The sequence below is a fragment of the Epinephelus moara genome, chromosome 3, assembly GCF_006386435.1.
Source record: "Epinephelus moara isolate mb chromosome 3, YSFRI_EMoa_1.0, whole genome shotgun sequence".
In the NCBI taxonomy this organism is placed as follows: domain Eukaryota; kingdom Metazoa; phylum Chordata; class Actinopteri; order Perciformes; family Serranidae; genus Epinephelus; species Epinephelus moara.
This window is the reverse complement of record NC_065508.1, coordinates 17,665,732-17,681,914: the sequence shown is the minus strand read 5'-3', so window position 1 is coordinate 17,681,914 and position 16,183 is coordinate 17,665,732. Positions and strand designations below refer to the sequence as shown.

Below are 16,183 nucleotides of genomic sequence, written 5' to 3'. Positions count from 1 at the left end.
TAAAATATTATTGCAAAATAATGACATAATACTTTAAAATAATGACATAGTATCTCAAAATAATGAATTTGTATTACAAAATAATGAATATCTCAAAATAATAAATTAATATCTCAAAATAATGACATAGTATCACAAAATAAAGATTTAGTATCTCAATATATTGAGATACTAAATCTTTGTTTTATATATAATGATATAATATTGCAAAATAATGAAATATCTCATAATAATGAAATAGTATCTCATAATAATGACTTAGTATCATATAATAATGACTTAGTATCTCATAATAATGAAAGAGTATCTCATAATAATTAAATAGTACCTCATAATAATGACTCAGTATCTCATAATAATTAAATAGTATCTCATAATAATGACTTAGTATCTCATAATAATTAAATAGTATCTCATAATGATGACTTAGTATCTCATAATAATTAAATAGTATCTCATAATAATGACTTAGTATCTCATAATAATTAAATAGTATCTCATAATAATTAAATAGTATCTCATAATGATGACTTAGTATCTCATAATAATGAAGTAGTATCTCATAATAATGACTTAGTATCTCATAATAATGAAGTAGTATCTCATAATAATGACTTAGTATCTCATAATAATGACTAAGCATCTCATAACAATGACTTAGTATCATAATAATGAAATAGTATCTCATAATAATTAAATAGTATCTCATAATGATACACCTTATATCAAGTCATAATTTTGAGAGAGCTTCTCATTATTTTGACATACTGTGTCATTATTTTGAGATAAATATGTTAATATTTTGAGAAAGATTCTCATTATTTAATATTCTATGTCATTATTCTAATAATGAGATACTGACTCATTATTCTGGGAAATTTTCTCATCAGAATGACTTGCAGGATCTTTTGTTCCTCTTTGATTGTGGCTCTAAAGATTGGAGATGGTTATATATGGTTATTGAGACTATTCTTATTCCATGTCTACTGCATATAAATACATCTTAAATCAAGTTTAAAAGATTCATTTCTCATACTTACTCTCTCCAGTGTGATCTCTTCATATTCGATTTCCCCTTCTGTTCCATTCACCTGTCAGAACAGGATGTTAGTTTATAGTATTTTAAAGTAAAGTAAATGTTACAGTTATATAAACAATCATACAAGTTTGCCCTAAATAGTATGAGCGAAAATTACAGTTAAATTCCTAAAGTGAGCTATTGTTGATTCAGCATTACCTCTGGGCTCGATCATCATATGTTGCTATTAATCAACTAACTCGGAAGTCCTGCTTGGGGGATTTCCCGTCAGCTCCTGAACTCAGCATCATCAGCACTAAAATCTAATTATAGCACCTATTAAACAGAAGTTCTGTCCACCTAATGTGATCCAGAACCGTTCGGCTCCTCTTTGACGTACTGTATGTGTGGACCAGTGTGGTACCTGGTTGAAAATAGCATCACTATTCTTTTAGTCTAATTTGCCTTCTGGCTGAACAACTCAGCTACACATCAGCTTTACCTCTGCAATTAAGCAAGTCCCAGAGGAAGAGGGAATTTAAAGAACTTCAGACTTCACTGTTTTTGTGTCTGACCTAGAAAACAACTTTTCTTAGTGCTGTAGTGGTGCAAAAAAATACTGGTCTGTGGTGGGAAGCTTTTCTCTATGAAGTCTCGTTCTCTAATCCCTCACAATTCATGACAATATGTTGAAGGTATTTCACTGCTTTCATTTTCGAAAAGACATTATTAAAGAACTTTGAATCAAATTGAGTAATGTTTCTGCTCAGTCTAATGTATATCAAAGAAAGAAGCCTACTTTTAATTAAAAATGGGACAAATTAATTACTTTTATCATTCAGATTAAAACAAAACAAAGACCTCTACCTGGATGCTGGGAAAGGAATGGAGTTACTGATAACACAGACTGAATATGAAGGCAGTTAAGTTGAGCCTAACATAACAATACAATAAAGGGAAGATAAAACATAATCCTTACATATGGGGAGCCATCGAGTGTGTCAGTGTTCACAACCACTGGAGGAGTATTTCCCTGGAGGCGGAGAAAGAAGACACATTATTAAGAAGTAATGGCAGAAACTCAAAGATGAGGCAGCTCCTGGATGGGCTCTATATCCCTGAAACCTACAGTCACAGCCAAGACTGATGGCCATTTTAGCTCTTAGCTGAGATAACACCATCCTCATTCTACTATGGTTGTCACTCGAAAGGATCGAGAGCACTGCTTGAGAGCATTTGTTATTACACACCCATGATGGACACAGTAATAATTTATGCTTGGCCCCATGGATTCTCCAAACTCTTGGTCTTTGGTTTATCTTGATTGAATTATAGCTTTTGTTATCGAATACTGTGGACGTGGACATCTGCCTCCTGCCCACTATTTATTTCAGAACAAACCTCTGAAGACAGCAAGTCAATGAGAGGATGGGATTTCTGGCATTGATGTGGTTTGGGTCTAACTGCTGGGACTCTTCTCTGTTAGCTTAAAAAGTAATAGTTAACCTTTACACATGATCTAATTCCTCTCCTTTTAGAGAGACCGTTCACCCCAAAATCAAAAATACATATTTTACCTCTTAACTGTAGTGCTATTTATCAGTCTAGATTGTTTTGGTGTGAGTTTCTGAATGTTGGAGATATCATCCATAGAGGTGTCTGCCCTCCTTTGTGGTGCTCAAAGCGCCAGAAAAATACCTAAATAAGTAAATTAAAATACATTTGAAAAACTCAACAGCAATGTCTTTTTTCCAGAAATCATCACCTCCTTACTCAAGATAATCCACAGACCTTGTTGTGACCTTTCTTTCTACCCAACTGTATTGCCAACTGTATCACCAAGCAGAGGGAAGCTTGCATTTTATCATGGACAAGAGGCTCTTGATCATGACAGTGCGAGGTGTTAGCATTAACGCCGTTCTTCTCGGCTGTGCTGTAACGTTAAATGCACACTCGGCAACCCACAACATAATTAGAGTTGCACTGATGCCATTTTGTCCTCCCCAATACAGATTCCACTACCTAAATTTAAGCATCAGATGGCACCGAATACCAATCTGATGCCACTGTGGTAAAAAGTTTTTTCATCACCTGTATACTGACCTTATCGTATCAGATTGGTGCATAGACTCGTGCACTTCCTGATACCTGATCAACATTTTAGGCACTATTGTTGGCATTTCCAATACTGGTATTTGTATTGGAACAACTCAAACCAAAACAATCTAGATACATGAAGAGCACTACAGGTAAAAGGAAAACTGTGTTTGTTTTATTTTGGGGTGAACTGTCCCTTTAATCTCTGTATAATATATTCTCATTTTTTTATGCTCCTTTTAAGGATTTAGTCTCACAATCAAAGTATCTGATTTTGGAAGATGTAAATACACCATTAAGTACTGTACTCGTTGGAGAACACACTGACTCCCCCCTCTAAACTCCTGTGTTTATTTCTGTCATTGTTCTGTACCCCGCTGATTAGCATGGGAGAGAGATGCTGTGCATCTGAAGTGCTTACAGAGCAGCAAACAGCAGCATAAAATCAGCCTGCTGACCTTCACAGACCTGACAGCTCCGACACACACAAACAACCACACAACCAAACCTAACACACTTTCTCAGCTTTTAAGAAAAAAAAAAAAACGATTTCACATTCGCACCCAGTGATGCAATGGGAAGTTATTTTTCCACTCAGTCAGTCTGTTACTCTCTCTGAGAGATTTAAGTTGTCATAGGAATTCAAAGAAGAAGCGTTCAGTTTTTGCATAGATTATTACAGTGATACGTGCTGCCAGTTTACCTAAAACTAATGCAATCTAATGCAACAGTCCTGCAATAATCCTCCCTTCATGAAGGTTATAATGCTCAATCTGTTGAAACCCCCTTTTATTTTCCTGCTATAACATCTCACAATGTACCGTAAAAAGCCTGTTCTTTACACAGCACCACCATCCTATGATCCATTTTCTCATTATTAATCAAGTTGAATGATACTAAATATAGCTGCCATTATAAGAACATACTCATGCACATGAGGTAAAGACATAAAACTGTCCCCCAGCCCCCCGACACAACGCCAGAGCCCTGCTTTAACTGCACACTGTTCGATTATAACATTGCCTGTGCATAGCCTCACCGTGTAGCTGTGTCCAACGGGCCGTGCTGCTGAACATTACGTCAAATTCATCCTTATCTGGAGACAGAAATAATGAGTATAGCCAGCAGAGAAATCTAAGCCCAGTGCAGGCAGTTTCCCTGCAGGGATTTGACAGAGCCCTCTCTCGCTCTCTCTGCTCTGTCAAGTCGTTCGATGTCGTGGTTGTTAGGATTTACAGTGTTTGGCTGCTCTTGCCCACCTATATTTTAGCACAGCACCTATTCAGCTAACCCGTCCTCTGCCATGTCTGTACAGGCAGCACCACCAATCCATCCACACCCAGACCTTTACCTCATGATGGATTTATGTGCAGCGAGATAAGCGCCAGAATATGCATATTATTCAAAGACATCCAGATTTTTTTGTTATACTGATTCCCAGATTTTACAGTGTTTCATATATATGTGATTTAATCATTTCCTAAATAAAAGAATATCAATATTGTAGCATGCACTGTGCTGAGGCAAGAAACAGAGAAGCAAAAGAGTGAAGCAGTGTGTTTAAATCGATTTCTTTTTCCAATAAGAGTTGAATAAATAGACTTTGTATTGATAATTTAGCACTGGAAACCACAAGATTCAGCCTCTATTAAAGTTGTAGCTACAGAACACACTCCCTCCTGAATATGTGATCATAAGACTCTCAGGTGATCTAATCAATCGTCACTGCTCTGTGCACATGTGCGTTTGTCAGAGGCTCATGACCCATTCTCTGCACGCTCACACTTCTTGTCGCTTCAGTCTGATTGACAGTTTTACTTGAATGTGGTAAAATAACGCCAATAATAACGACATTAGCCTGTTTAGTTAAGCCTAAGGATATTTAAAACACCCAACTGCTGTCTTTGCCGCTGAGATTAAATGTGCAAAGAATACCTCAACATCATCGGAGGGGATGATGTCACGTGTGAGCTTGCACTGGATACAAACCAAAGGTTGCATTAGAGAGGCTTTAACGCTGCATATCCAGCACACCTTGCAGTATCTGGAAAGCCTTTAACACATAAAAGCCATCCAGCCAATAAGCACGATAATGACCTTTGTTGAAATACGCAATGTCAAACTATAAATTGGCATGTGTTGGATAAAGACAATGGGTTTTTTGAGAGCAACAATGAGCATGCATGCATTATGGGTATTGCACAATTTGAGTGTGTATCCAAAGTGCTGCCTTCTGTTTAAGATAGAAAGAGGTATAGAAAAATACTCCAGACTGACCCTTACCTTAGGGCCGTGCAAGGCTGATTTTCTTTTTGTGTGTCAGGTTGGACGGCTGGTGAATTAGCTGTTTCAGTGTGTGGGTTTTAGTGCAGGACATGACAGAGGTTAATTTAATCATATTATGCACATTGCTCACTTATTGGCTCCACATCAAATCCCACGTACAGTATATCTGTGGAGTGCAGGAAAAGGTGGCATTAGGTATATGTGTGTGGGTTCTGGGGTTGGTGGTGACCTACAAGTCCCTGTTTGCTGGGATATTGAATGAAACAGCATCTTCACACCATTAGAGGAGGACAGAAATAGGTATACCCACACACACACACACACACATGCACACACACAGCCTGAGCAGGATTTGATTAGTATTACCAGATTTGATTACTTGGGCTCACTGTGATTAAAATATCTATCAGGGGCCTTAAGTGCAGCCACAGCCTTGAGTTTTCTTTCTGTGCAGATCAACAAAAGCAAACCTTGGTACCATAATAATAACACAATCAAACATACTCTTCAAGCACCACCTCTGAGCCACTTAGCAACATCGCATTTTCAGTAAGATTTCCCAAATATATCGAGGTACAGCAGGCATACTGTAGTAAAAAAAAGAGTCTTTAAAACATGCCTACCATCTTTCGATGTCGATGTTTCTTGGCTTTCCGCACATTGTTGAGGAACCGGCAGCCCATCTTTTTGGCGTACCACACGGACATGAACATTTTGCTTCAGTGCCGAAATGTAAATCGTGGCTGAAACTAGGAGCAAACCCTGCTCACCTCCCGAAAGGACATACACACCCACCAAGTGTGTGGCTACGAGAGTTCGCTCTAGAAGTGTCAGCTTTCACCAATACCACAAAAGCATTATTGCAAAGCGAGGCATTAAGTCTAGGCCCTGCCATAACAGTTGATCAGAAACCACAGAGCATCCACATTGCCTCAGTTTTAACTTAACACATGCAGTTCCAGCTTGGCTTTCCACTAAGTCTAATTAAAACATAACACCAAAGGTAGCATGCTTCAGACACAGGCTACACCTTTTATACAATTTTAAATACAAACGCGCAGAAAAAGCACAGCCCAATTAGTGTCTTCCTCTTGCTGAGTCGGTGCTGGCGACTTCATTTGAGGGAGCCCAATAACATCCTCCAACCCAAGGCTCGAGTTATAAAAATTACTCATCGCTGATGAGGCTCGTTACTATCTGAGACACAATCGTCCTGTCTTCAGAAATCACCCATCCAGAGTAACAAAAAAGAGCATTCACAAACAGATCCCTCCAGTCGTCCGTGGCAGTGGACTGCGATAGCGGTGAGGTGCCTCCCTGCTACTGGTCTGTGCTCAGCGAGAATGCAGTTCATATTTTCTGCTGCTACTGTACTGTACCCCTCCCTTTCCCGCTGCTCAGGGAAAGAGGAGCGAGCAGGAAAGTTTGATGGCAATTACTTAGCTGTCTCTCTGTATAATGTCGAGGCTGGTGATGTGAGAGGGGGAGGAATTATACTTTGGCTGAACTTAGAAGGACAAGCAGCTCAAACTGGCCTGGCTCGTCCTAGGGAGCACTTGGAAGTGAGAGGGGGCTGGAGGCCTGTAAGCCCCAGTTCTAGAGTCAGTCAGTCAGAGTAGTGAAACCTAAACAGTGCTGGCAGCGAGGGTGGAAAAATCTAGCTTGACATCATATTATTTTAGTTTGTCCCCTGTGTTGTTTTGGCTCTGTTTTCAGTTTTAGTAAGGATCAGAAATCAAATATTTCCCAGCTATTTGTCTAAAACAAATCTGTTTTTAAAATGCAGATTACTGCAATTTTGCTTTGATTTAAGCAGAAAAATGTTCCTCATCTCATCAAAATCAAAGTATTTGAGGCAATATCAATGAGACCTTCATAGGGACTGTCATCACAGTCCTGCTCAAGCCCTTTAGCCCTTCTGCTGCCAATGAACTCAGCACCATGGATGGCAAAACACTTGAAGGAAGGTGATGAACATTAACTGAAAGAAAGATGGACGACTCGTCTCCATTTCCTTGCGCTGTACAAAAATGAAGCCAGCATATCCTGGATATGGGCGCTGCCATCTTGAAGGCACTGTCTGCGCAGTAGTGATCGAGGGGTATCGAGCTCCCACCCATACGCTTGCCCGACTCAACCACTTGTCAATCACAGCTGTCAATCATCACATCACACCCTTTATCTATAGCATCAAATAACTCATTAAAACCAAAGGAAAATGAATAACAGCGTGATAAGAACTACCAAAAATGACACAAAGGGGGCGGGGCTTATGACCTATACTGCGGCCAGCCACCAGGTGGTGATCGAGATGTTTTGGCTTCACTCTTAAGGAGCTGTCATGCTGTCCATCTTTATATAAAGCCTATGGTAAAGAATAGGGCTGGATGTTTGAAAAGGAAACTACATGTATGCTTGCCATATTTTTATTCCTCAGATAAATTATTAAATGGTGAATGTATCCTTGCAAAATCACACAACTACTGACAAAATGAAGAGTAAAATTCCCATTTAAATCCACATTCTTTTTTTCGCAGCTCGCTCGAGCTCTCTCGTTTGAAAGACAGATGGATTGACAGGCGTGTAATATATATACGCACACACACACACACACACACACACACACACACAAAGGCACAAAGGCACACACACTGAGCAGACTTATGTAAGGACATGCTGAAGGACAAGCTGTCAGCTGACGTTCTCATTTTGTTAAATAAAATTCCTCCGTATACCTATCTAATTTTCTCACCCTTCCAGTTGCAAGGCCCTCTCTATCTGTCTCACTCCGCCATTCAGCATGAACAGCTCTGTCCTCCTCTTTTTGCATGCATATTTTTTTTCTCCCTTCCTCTTTCTCTCTCTCCCCTCTCCTTCCCAAAGGACCTGAGCTGCTGCTGCACTGTAATTACACCGAAGCTGCAGGGACATATTTAAACATTTATTAAAGAAAAGAAAGGAGGACGGAGAAAATGAAGATAGAAACCAGATACCAGCCAGACAAGAGTGCAGAGCAGAAAGGGGAGGGTGTAATGGGGAGCTCTTGGGGAAACACTACAGAAAACAGTAATTGATTCTTTACATTGAAAACATTGCTTTTTTTTTTTTTGAAAAGTGCTAAACCCATCTTAGTGGGGTTGGCTGTTTTGTCTGAAGAGGATTTGTGTGACACGCATTATGTATAGGAACAGATCTGTGGTTATAGAGAGGAGAAAGTGATATGCATCCTTTTTCATTAGAGGAGACAGAGTGTAACATAAACTGGGCGGTGGGGGTCTTCAGTAGGCACTTTATGCCTGCTGGTTCTCACTTCCGCATCGTCAGGTGAAGGATACATGGCAAATGTGTTGTGTAATGTTTTCAGCTCAAGAAAAACTGTTTCCTTAAGACTGTTTTTGAGACAGATCTCTGCCAGTGAATAAAGCCAAAGGTAGAGTGATATGAAAAGAGACGGAGAGCAGCTACAGCGCAGCCTCCAGGGTAGTCAGCGTGTGAGTGAACCTCATCCAAAATGTAGAGAATGAATGGAATTTTAAAGACATTGCCATCTATGTCTTTAAAATTCCATTCATTCTCTAGTTTTTCAGTTCTGGGGTAATTTTGGTATTTTTTTTCCTGCTTCCTCGGAGTCACACACACTCAGGGATGCCGTCTTTTATGTCTATATGTGAAGTTTGAAGCTATCTTGAATAGTGAATTCAGCCAAGCTTAGCTCAGTAATTAGATGCCTGTGGGATTCACTGCAAAGGCAGGGAAATACCCTTTGTGCAACACTGAAGATTTAAGACTGCGCTCATTAGCTTACCCTTAGCTTTTAGAAACAACCCTTCCTTAACTCTATTATTGTAGGATAAGAGAGCAAATGATGGATTCGCCTCTTTGTACAGAAATCTTTTTATGCTGTATATTGTGTACAATGTGTTATGAAAAAGCACTTATTTGAATCTTGTGTTTGCCGTTTGATAAAACATGAACTTTCAATGCACAGCAGTAAAACACCCATCACAACAATTTATGTAGCGCCATAATAAAAGAGAGGCCGCAGACTTATAGAGTCATAGAGAAGAAGGCTAGGAAGATCCATTACTATGAGCAAAGATCGATATCAAAAGTTCTGTGCTGTGTGGAAAAAAAATCATTTCTAATTACATTATGCCCTAAGTTAAAAAAAAGAGAGATGTCATTTGAAGCTAAAGCACCTCTTCGCTAAATCATGTACATAACCCAAAGACCTCCTCTTACTTTGCCAAACCATTGCAGTGCTTCCAGAGACAATCCTACCCATAAATCAATGGGGCCTGGAGTGGTACTGGCAAAGCCCACACCATTAGAGCAATAAAGGGACAGACTGACGACACCACATCAATGACAAGCACACGGGCACTACACCGGCTGCAAAGACATGCACAGATTGCACACACATACTGCATTGCATCTCGAAGACAGAACATACTTTACTAAACCAGTGTGGAAAACTCATTTCATGCATATGAAGAATAAAGTACTTCAGTGTATGTCTCAGGGAATGTACACAAACACATTTTACTCACTGATGACTCTATGAAGAAGGGTGTGCAGAATGCCCCATATGTTAAACAGTTTAATTACAAGCAGGCACTATTAGACGGGGTATGTTCAAGGTCAGGCGCAAGCAGACAAAGACAGGAAATGATGTATAGTTAGAAGAGTAACTACTTGTTCAATGAAGACAGGGAGACTGAGAGCCAGACTTTATAGTCTACTCCTTCCAACGATCCTGTCTTTTCCCTTTAAAAATTATTCTATTTAAGTAACTTTCTAAGCAGCTTTTGCACTTTGTTTTTTCATTCAACTTTCCGATGATTATAAATGATAATTTGTTGTTTTCTTAAGGTAGGAGGGAATGACTAATGGCCCTTTAGTGTTAATTCCTCTGCCACTGTATTATACTTTTTGCCTAGTGAGACAGACAGGATCTTTTGAGCCATTCATGGCGCATGAGGCTAATGCAACCTGTCTGATCATAAAAATGTTTTATAGAGAGAGCAGCATAGCCATCTTTTCAAGGTTATGAAAGTCACTCTGCACAGTCTAACACTGACACCTACAGGTTTCAGTCCATCCTGCATTGCATCTATCTGTCTATCAGAGCCTCATGCTCTATGACACCTTTAACGTACCACTGAAGCTTTAACAGTGATACACATGAGCAGGATTAGTTTCATCCGTACTCATGTCTCAGCATCACTGGGACTTTTCCTTGATTTACATATTTCAGGATAGGTTTTGTGTGTGTGCAAAATCCAGCCTGTGAAACCTGATTCTAGGGAAATTCGCCACTCGTACACTTCCTTACGCTGATCAACAATGCATATTTTTGTTGTGTTCACATAGGAATAGAAATAGTAACACAGGAATTCAACATTAGTGTGATGGAAGCACAACATTTAAATACTGTTCAGTTCCAGGCATGTGATTTCAGACCCAAAAATAGTCATTGAGTACAAGCAGAACAAATCTGCCTGACAAAGGAGATTTGAATGACAATGAGTATGAACACACTGATACCATCAGAAAACAGATGACCTCATACTCTGGCAGTACAGATAAAATGGTGTTGAACGGAAGGGAAGGGCAGCTGTCTGTCTGCAATCAGACAGCCAAACTTTGAGTGACACCAAATCCAGCAAAGACAGGAGATGAAGACACAAATCAGACTGATGACGATGACTGATGATGATACCGGGAACTTTCAGGGTGACGGAGCGGCTCGGGTCGCGTTGCTCTTACCAGTGTGGAAACAGCGGAGGTGTACATTGGAGTGTGTCCCGTAGACATCAACACAGGCTGCAAAACAACAGAAGGGAGAGTGTAATTGTGCAGGGCATGGCGGATGGGTACAGGGGAAGAACAGTGGGTACCGCTTTGTTTTTTTTTTCTCTCCTTCATTTATCAGAGAGGATGCTGATAAGCAATGGTATGAAATGGTATGCACTTCCTATCTCCTCAGTGGGCGTGTTCACCTCTCCTCTCATCCCCTCACCTCATTTTGAAGTGTCATGAACGTCATGAGGATGGATGAAAGCAGGTTCAAAACAACACAACACAATTGTACATTACAAATCAAAGGTTAGCGCCTTATTTTGATGCTTGTTTTTATCTGCGAGCCTAATACCTGACATCAACCACATACAAGATCACATCAGCTGTTGCCAGGTCTTGTGAGAGAGTGTTGCCGAGACAGACAGGTCCGAACAAAGTTAATTTTCCTCTGATTCGTCTGTCTGAAAAATGCCATTTTAGTATGGGGTGAAAGAATGTGTAACAATCTTTGAATGAACAGACTCAGGAGCTGCTGGTAGTCTCCTAAAGGGGCATGGCAGTGGTGAAACCCACGTGATACAGATACAGGAAATGACTCTACAGTGCACCATCTCGTTTCTGAACCAACTCTGCTTCACATAAGACACACTCAAACACATTCACGTCTGGGTTCACAGCAGAGGCTGAACAAAACCAAGTCACCAGAACTGATACAAGAACCAAAATATCAAAAGATATCAAATATGAATATGGATACTGAAGTATATTATTACTAAAATCTATAATAAGCGTATCATATATGCTTTGAATATGATACATGCCACAGTGGGAACTTTCAGCAGTGTGCCATGTAAGCATATGGTGTAGTGTTGCATAAAACCTCTCTTAAAGCGGAGGCTCAGGGGAAACAAACACAAACTATGTATGCGTGCATTTTTAAAGCGTGTATCAGCCTTATAGGGTTTTGTACAGGAATTTAAATATGTTTAGATCACTAAAACTGTTTCACAACAGTTACACAAATGAGGCACTTGCTTTTATTTATTAATCTGATGATATTATGCACCGACTGTCACATAGAAACCACAAATTAAAAAAAAAAGAAGCAGATAATAGAACAACAAAAACACAACATAACATATGCTTGATGACATAGCACCTCTCCCCCCCTTTGTCCAGTCATTGATAACGTATTGACGGACTAATAAAAAACAGCTTAGTCAGATTCGGTTAACCATTAAAGAACAGTGGGATCGTTACGCCTGTTAAAGCATAATGGATTTTACCCTGCACAGCTTAGGTTGCTACTCTAAACAATGCACCCTGAGCCTATGAATTTTACAAACAGCAGCAGTGCAGCATTTTCACATGTCAAGAGACACTTTTCCTCCCACTGGAAAAGTTTTATATTGCAGCATAGCACGTCATTAAAGTATGAATGTTGGAAACAGCTGTATTTGCTGATGTAAGTAGGACTATCTGGGAGGTGGATTCATGCTGATCCTGATATTTACAGATACTGTACTGTATGTGCACCTCTCCTTCTCAATATAGACAAGGGCTTCCATTAATGGCTCCACTGGAGCCATTAATGGAAGTCCACTGGACTGTTTGCCTTGCTCAATGGCACACCAGCTAAATTTTTTACAGTAGCAAAGAGCATTGCATTTAACTAACACTAATTTATTTAATCACACTACCCCCATGAAGACTTGTCTTGCAGGTGAATAGATTCAAACAGGCAACCTTGTGCTTACAAGTCATCATCCTTAAAAGGACAGTTAATCTCAAAATCAAATGTAGCCTACATATTTTCCTCTTACCTGTAGTGCTGTTTATCAGACTAGATTGTTTTGGTGTGAGTTGCAGAGTGTTGGAGATATTGGTCAAAAGAGATGCCTGCCTTCTCTTCAATGTAATGGAACTAGCTGGCACTCGGCTTGTGGTGCTCAAAGCGCCCAAAAGAGTGCATTTGACAAATTCAACAGCAATGACCCAGTTACTCAAGATAATCCAGAGACCTTGTTGTGAGCAGTTTCACGTAGGAACTATTTTCTTTCTACTGAAATACACCTGCCAACCGCATCATGTGCAGAAGCAAGCGTGCATCTACTGCTAGCTCACCTAGCACCACTGAGCTAAATAAAATGACAGCTAAGTTAATGTTTTCATCTTGTGCTGTCAAGAGCATGAGCCCCTCGTCTATGTGTACATGCGTGCCTTCTGCGCAGTGATACTGTTGGTGGGTGTAGTTTCGCTAGAGAGAAAATAGTTCCTACATGAAACTGCTCACAACAAGGTCTGTGGATTATCTTGAGTAAGCGGGTCTTGATTTCTGGAAAGAGACATTGCTGTTGAGTTTTTCAAATGTATTTTTTTAGCACTTAAATCACCACAAGCCTAGTTCCATCTAGTTCCATTATACTGGGGAGAAGGCAGACATTTCTACAGCTGAGATCTCCAACACTTGGCAACTCACAGAAGAATAATCTAGATTGATAAATAGCGCGACAGGAAAGAAGACAAAAATGTATTTTTGATTTTTGGGTGAACTGTCCCTTTAAGATTTCTGCAGCCAGCATCCAGACTAGCAGGGACAGGGGAAGAAAAAGGATACAAGTAATGAGAATTGTGAGAGTAAAACATGGGGGAATGGGATTGATTCAGGCCAGGGTCCACTGATCTCATCATATCACAGGGTAATGAACAGGGTCACACAACCAAAATGTCAAGACTGAGCCACCATGAGGTCATCATGACACAGTGTCAGGGAGCAATACTAGTGCAAGGGGTGACACAAAGTGCAGATAAACCAGCCATCACCGTCATCATCATCAGCCCTATCTTCAAAATCATAAACAACAGATAGCAAAAAGCAACCGTCATTATCTTCATCTTGTTATCCTCAGATTCTGTCACACTTATGGGTATATAACTCATCATCAGGCATAAAATGTCACTACTTGTATGACCCTCAACATGACCTATAATACACACTAAGCTCATAATCACTGACATGAGGCTGAGTGGGTAAAAAACAAAATGGCTCCAGCAGTGTCTGTCCACAGTCGTCCATCAGCCTGGGATGGAGTTACTTTTATATATCTGTATTTTCTATACACCTATTCGAGGATGCAGACCACTGACATACAGTGATGCAAACAATTCACTCAGAACTCAGAGAGCCAAGACCTTTATACTTCACAGTGCATTCACTTCTCCCTGAAGAGAAACACAAGACTTCATAAATAATGGCAGTATTCCAGAAATAGAAATAGGGCCAATCCTGGTTCCCAAAACATCATGAACAACATCAACATGCTGCCTTTCATGTGAAGAATATTCTCAAGATGGAATTTTCCTGCAGCGTAGGTGTCTTAATAACAATTTATTGCTGTCATTTTAATTTCAGTAAATTTTCCCCAACACATAATGTTTTATAAGGCCGTTTTGTCTCTCACTCTAAAGTTTTGATTCAGTATTATCTGTGGACATACTGAGAGCCACAATTTCATTTTTGCAAATGGAGGTAATCTCCAAAGTGTCTGTTAGGAGGGATGGGACTTGGGACTATGATTTAGGCTTATAAAACCAGCGTTTTTAACACAAAAGTATTACCTGAAGCTATTATATCTGGAGGGACGATGATGTGAAGAAAACATTTTTGCGGCCTAGTTTTAAACCACACATTCCTCTAGACAGAGGTGCTTTTGTGGTATAAAGACAGCAAGGTAGAGAGAAACTAACCACACTAGATTCTTACAGATCACTGTTCACTGTTATTGATATTCAAGCTTAGTTTGCATTTGGTGTTTCTCTGTGTCACATTACAGTTTTTCTTGAGTGCTAAGACACTTTTAATGAAATCCACTTGATCTTCATCATCACCTTCTTGGCAGCAGGAGTCTTCTCTTGCAAATGTGTTAACACTTTTTCATTAGTTTCACACGTTTTTCACACCCTTTTCAAAACAGCTAACACAGATCTCACAGAGAGACCCAAAACTCTGTAACTGTGTTAAAACCAAAGGAAAACATTAATTCACAGCTGATAGAAACTGCTTGCATAATAATGAATCTCTAATGCACCTGTGTGAAACTCCTGCGCACAACTCTTCAATCAGCAGTAAGTACTTATCCATCTGTAAAAGATACCACGTCTGTGTTGCTATTTGCAAGCATGGAGCAAAGAGGCCAAGGGCATGTAAAGATGAATAGTGACTGTAATAAAATAAATGAAGAATACTTTCTTAGAAATTTCTTTTTTACAGTATTTTTACATCAAAGTGTAAAAAGTGCAGGTGCAGACAGAGTGCAGTTTGAGTTGAGCACCTACTATAACTGTAAGGTGTCAAAAATGGCACAGACATAAAGCAGTAATTACAGTTTTCTTGTTTCCTTGAACACATTTTCAAAACACTTCAGACACAGGCCTGAACTGAAAGTCACTAACATGACACATTTTGTTTGCAGAATACTTAAACACTCACAAAATATTAAAAACATGCAACAAATGCAAATATTTTAATCGAACAACACGACTTGTGGTCAAATTAATACACAGTCAATCATTACAAAATGACAAAAAAAAAAGATACAGCAGTGTTTCCCACAGGATTTTGGGAAACTATGTGGGGGGAGAGAGAAAATTTTGAACATTGTAAATTGAAATTGAAATGAATTTGTATACAAAATGTACAGAAAGGTAAAATCATCAAGTTTTGAAAATGTATTGCAATTTCATTTTGTCTTTAATGTTATTATCTTATATTATCTTTGTAATATGATTATCTTATATAATGTTAAGACTATCCTAAAACATTCTCCAGGTCCTCTGTAACTCTGCAGGACTTATTTCCACCCTGCCCAGCAGCAGTACCGTGGCGAACGGTCCCTAACTGCGGGGAGAACGGAGCAGGCTTCCCCGGAGGTCCGCCGCTTTTCCCGGTCCCTCTTCTCCACACTTTGGGCTCTAGTTTCG

The 16,183-nt window shown here is 39.5% G+C and overlaps 1 protein-coding gene across 5 annotated transcripts in view; it reads right to left on the bottom strand.

The window, feature by feature from the left end:
* Nucleotides 1-16,183, bottom strand: part of LOC126388064 (disks large homolog 4) — an 89,048-nt gene that overhangs the window by 21,211 nt on the left and 51,654 nt on the right. For 3 of the 5 annotated variants that reach the window (XM_050040958.1, XM_050040954.1, XM_050040955.1), the window contains exons 3-5: nucleotides 11,171-11,227; nucleotides 1,998-2,051; nucleotides 1,041-1,091 (exon numbers count right to left, since the gene is read on the bottom strand). In XM_050040958.1, the coding sequence (XP_049896915.1) occupies nucleotides 1,041-1,091; nucleotides 1,998-2,051; nucleotides 11,171-11,227 (162 nt within the window). The remainder of the gene's footprint in view (nucleotides 1-1,040; nucleotides 1,092-1,997; nucleotides 2,052-11,170; nucleotides 11,228-16,183) is intronic. The other 2 variants (XM_050040956.1, XM_050040957.1) reach the window with 1 other exon arrangement.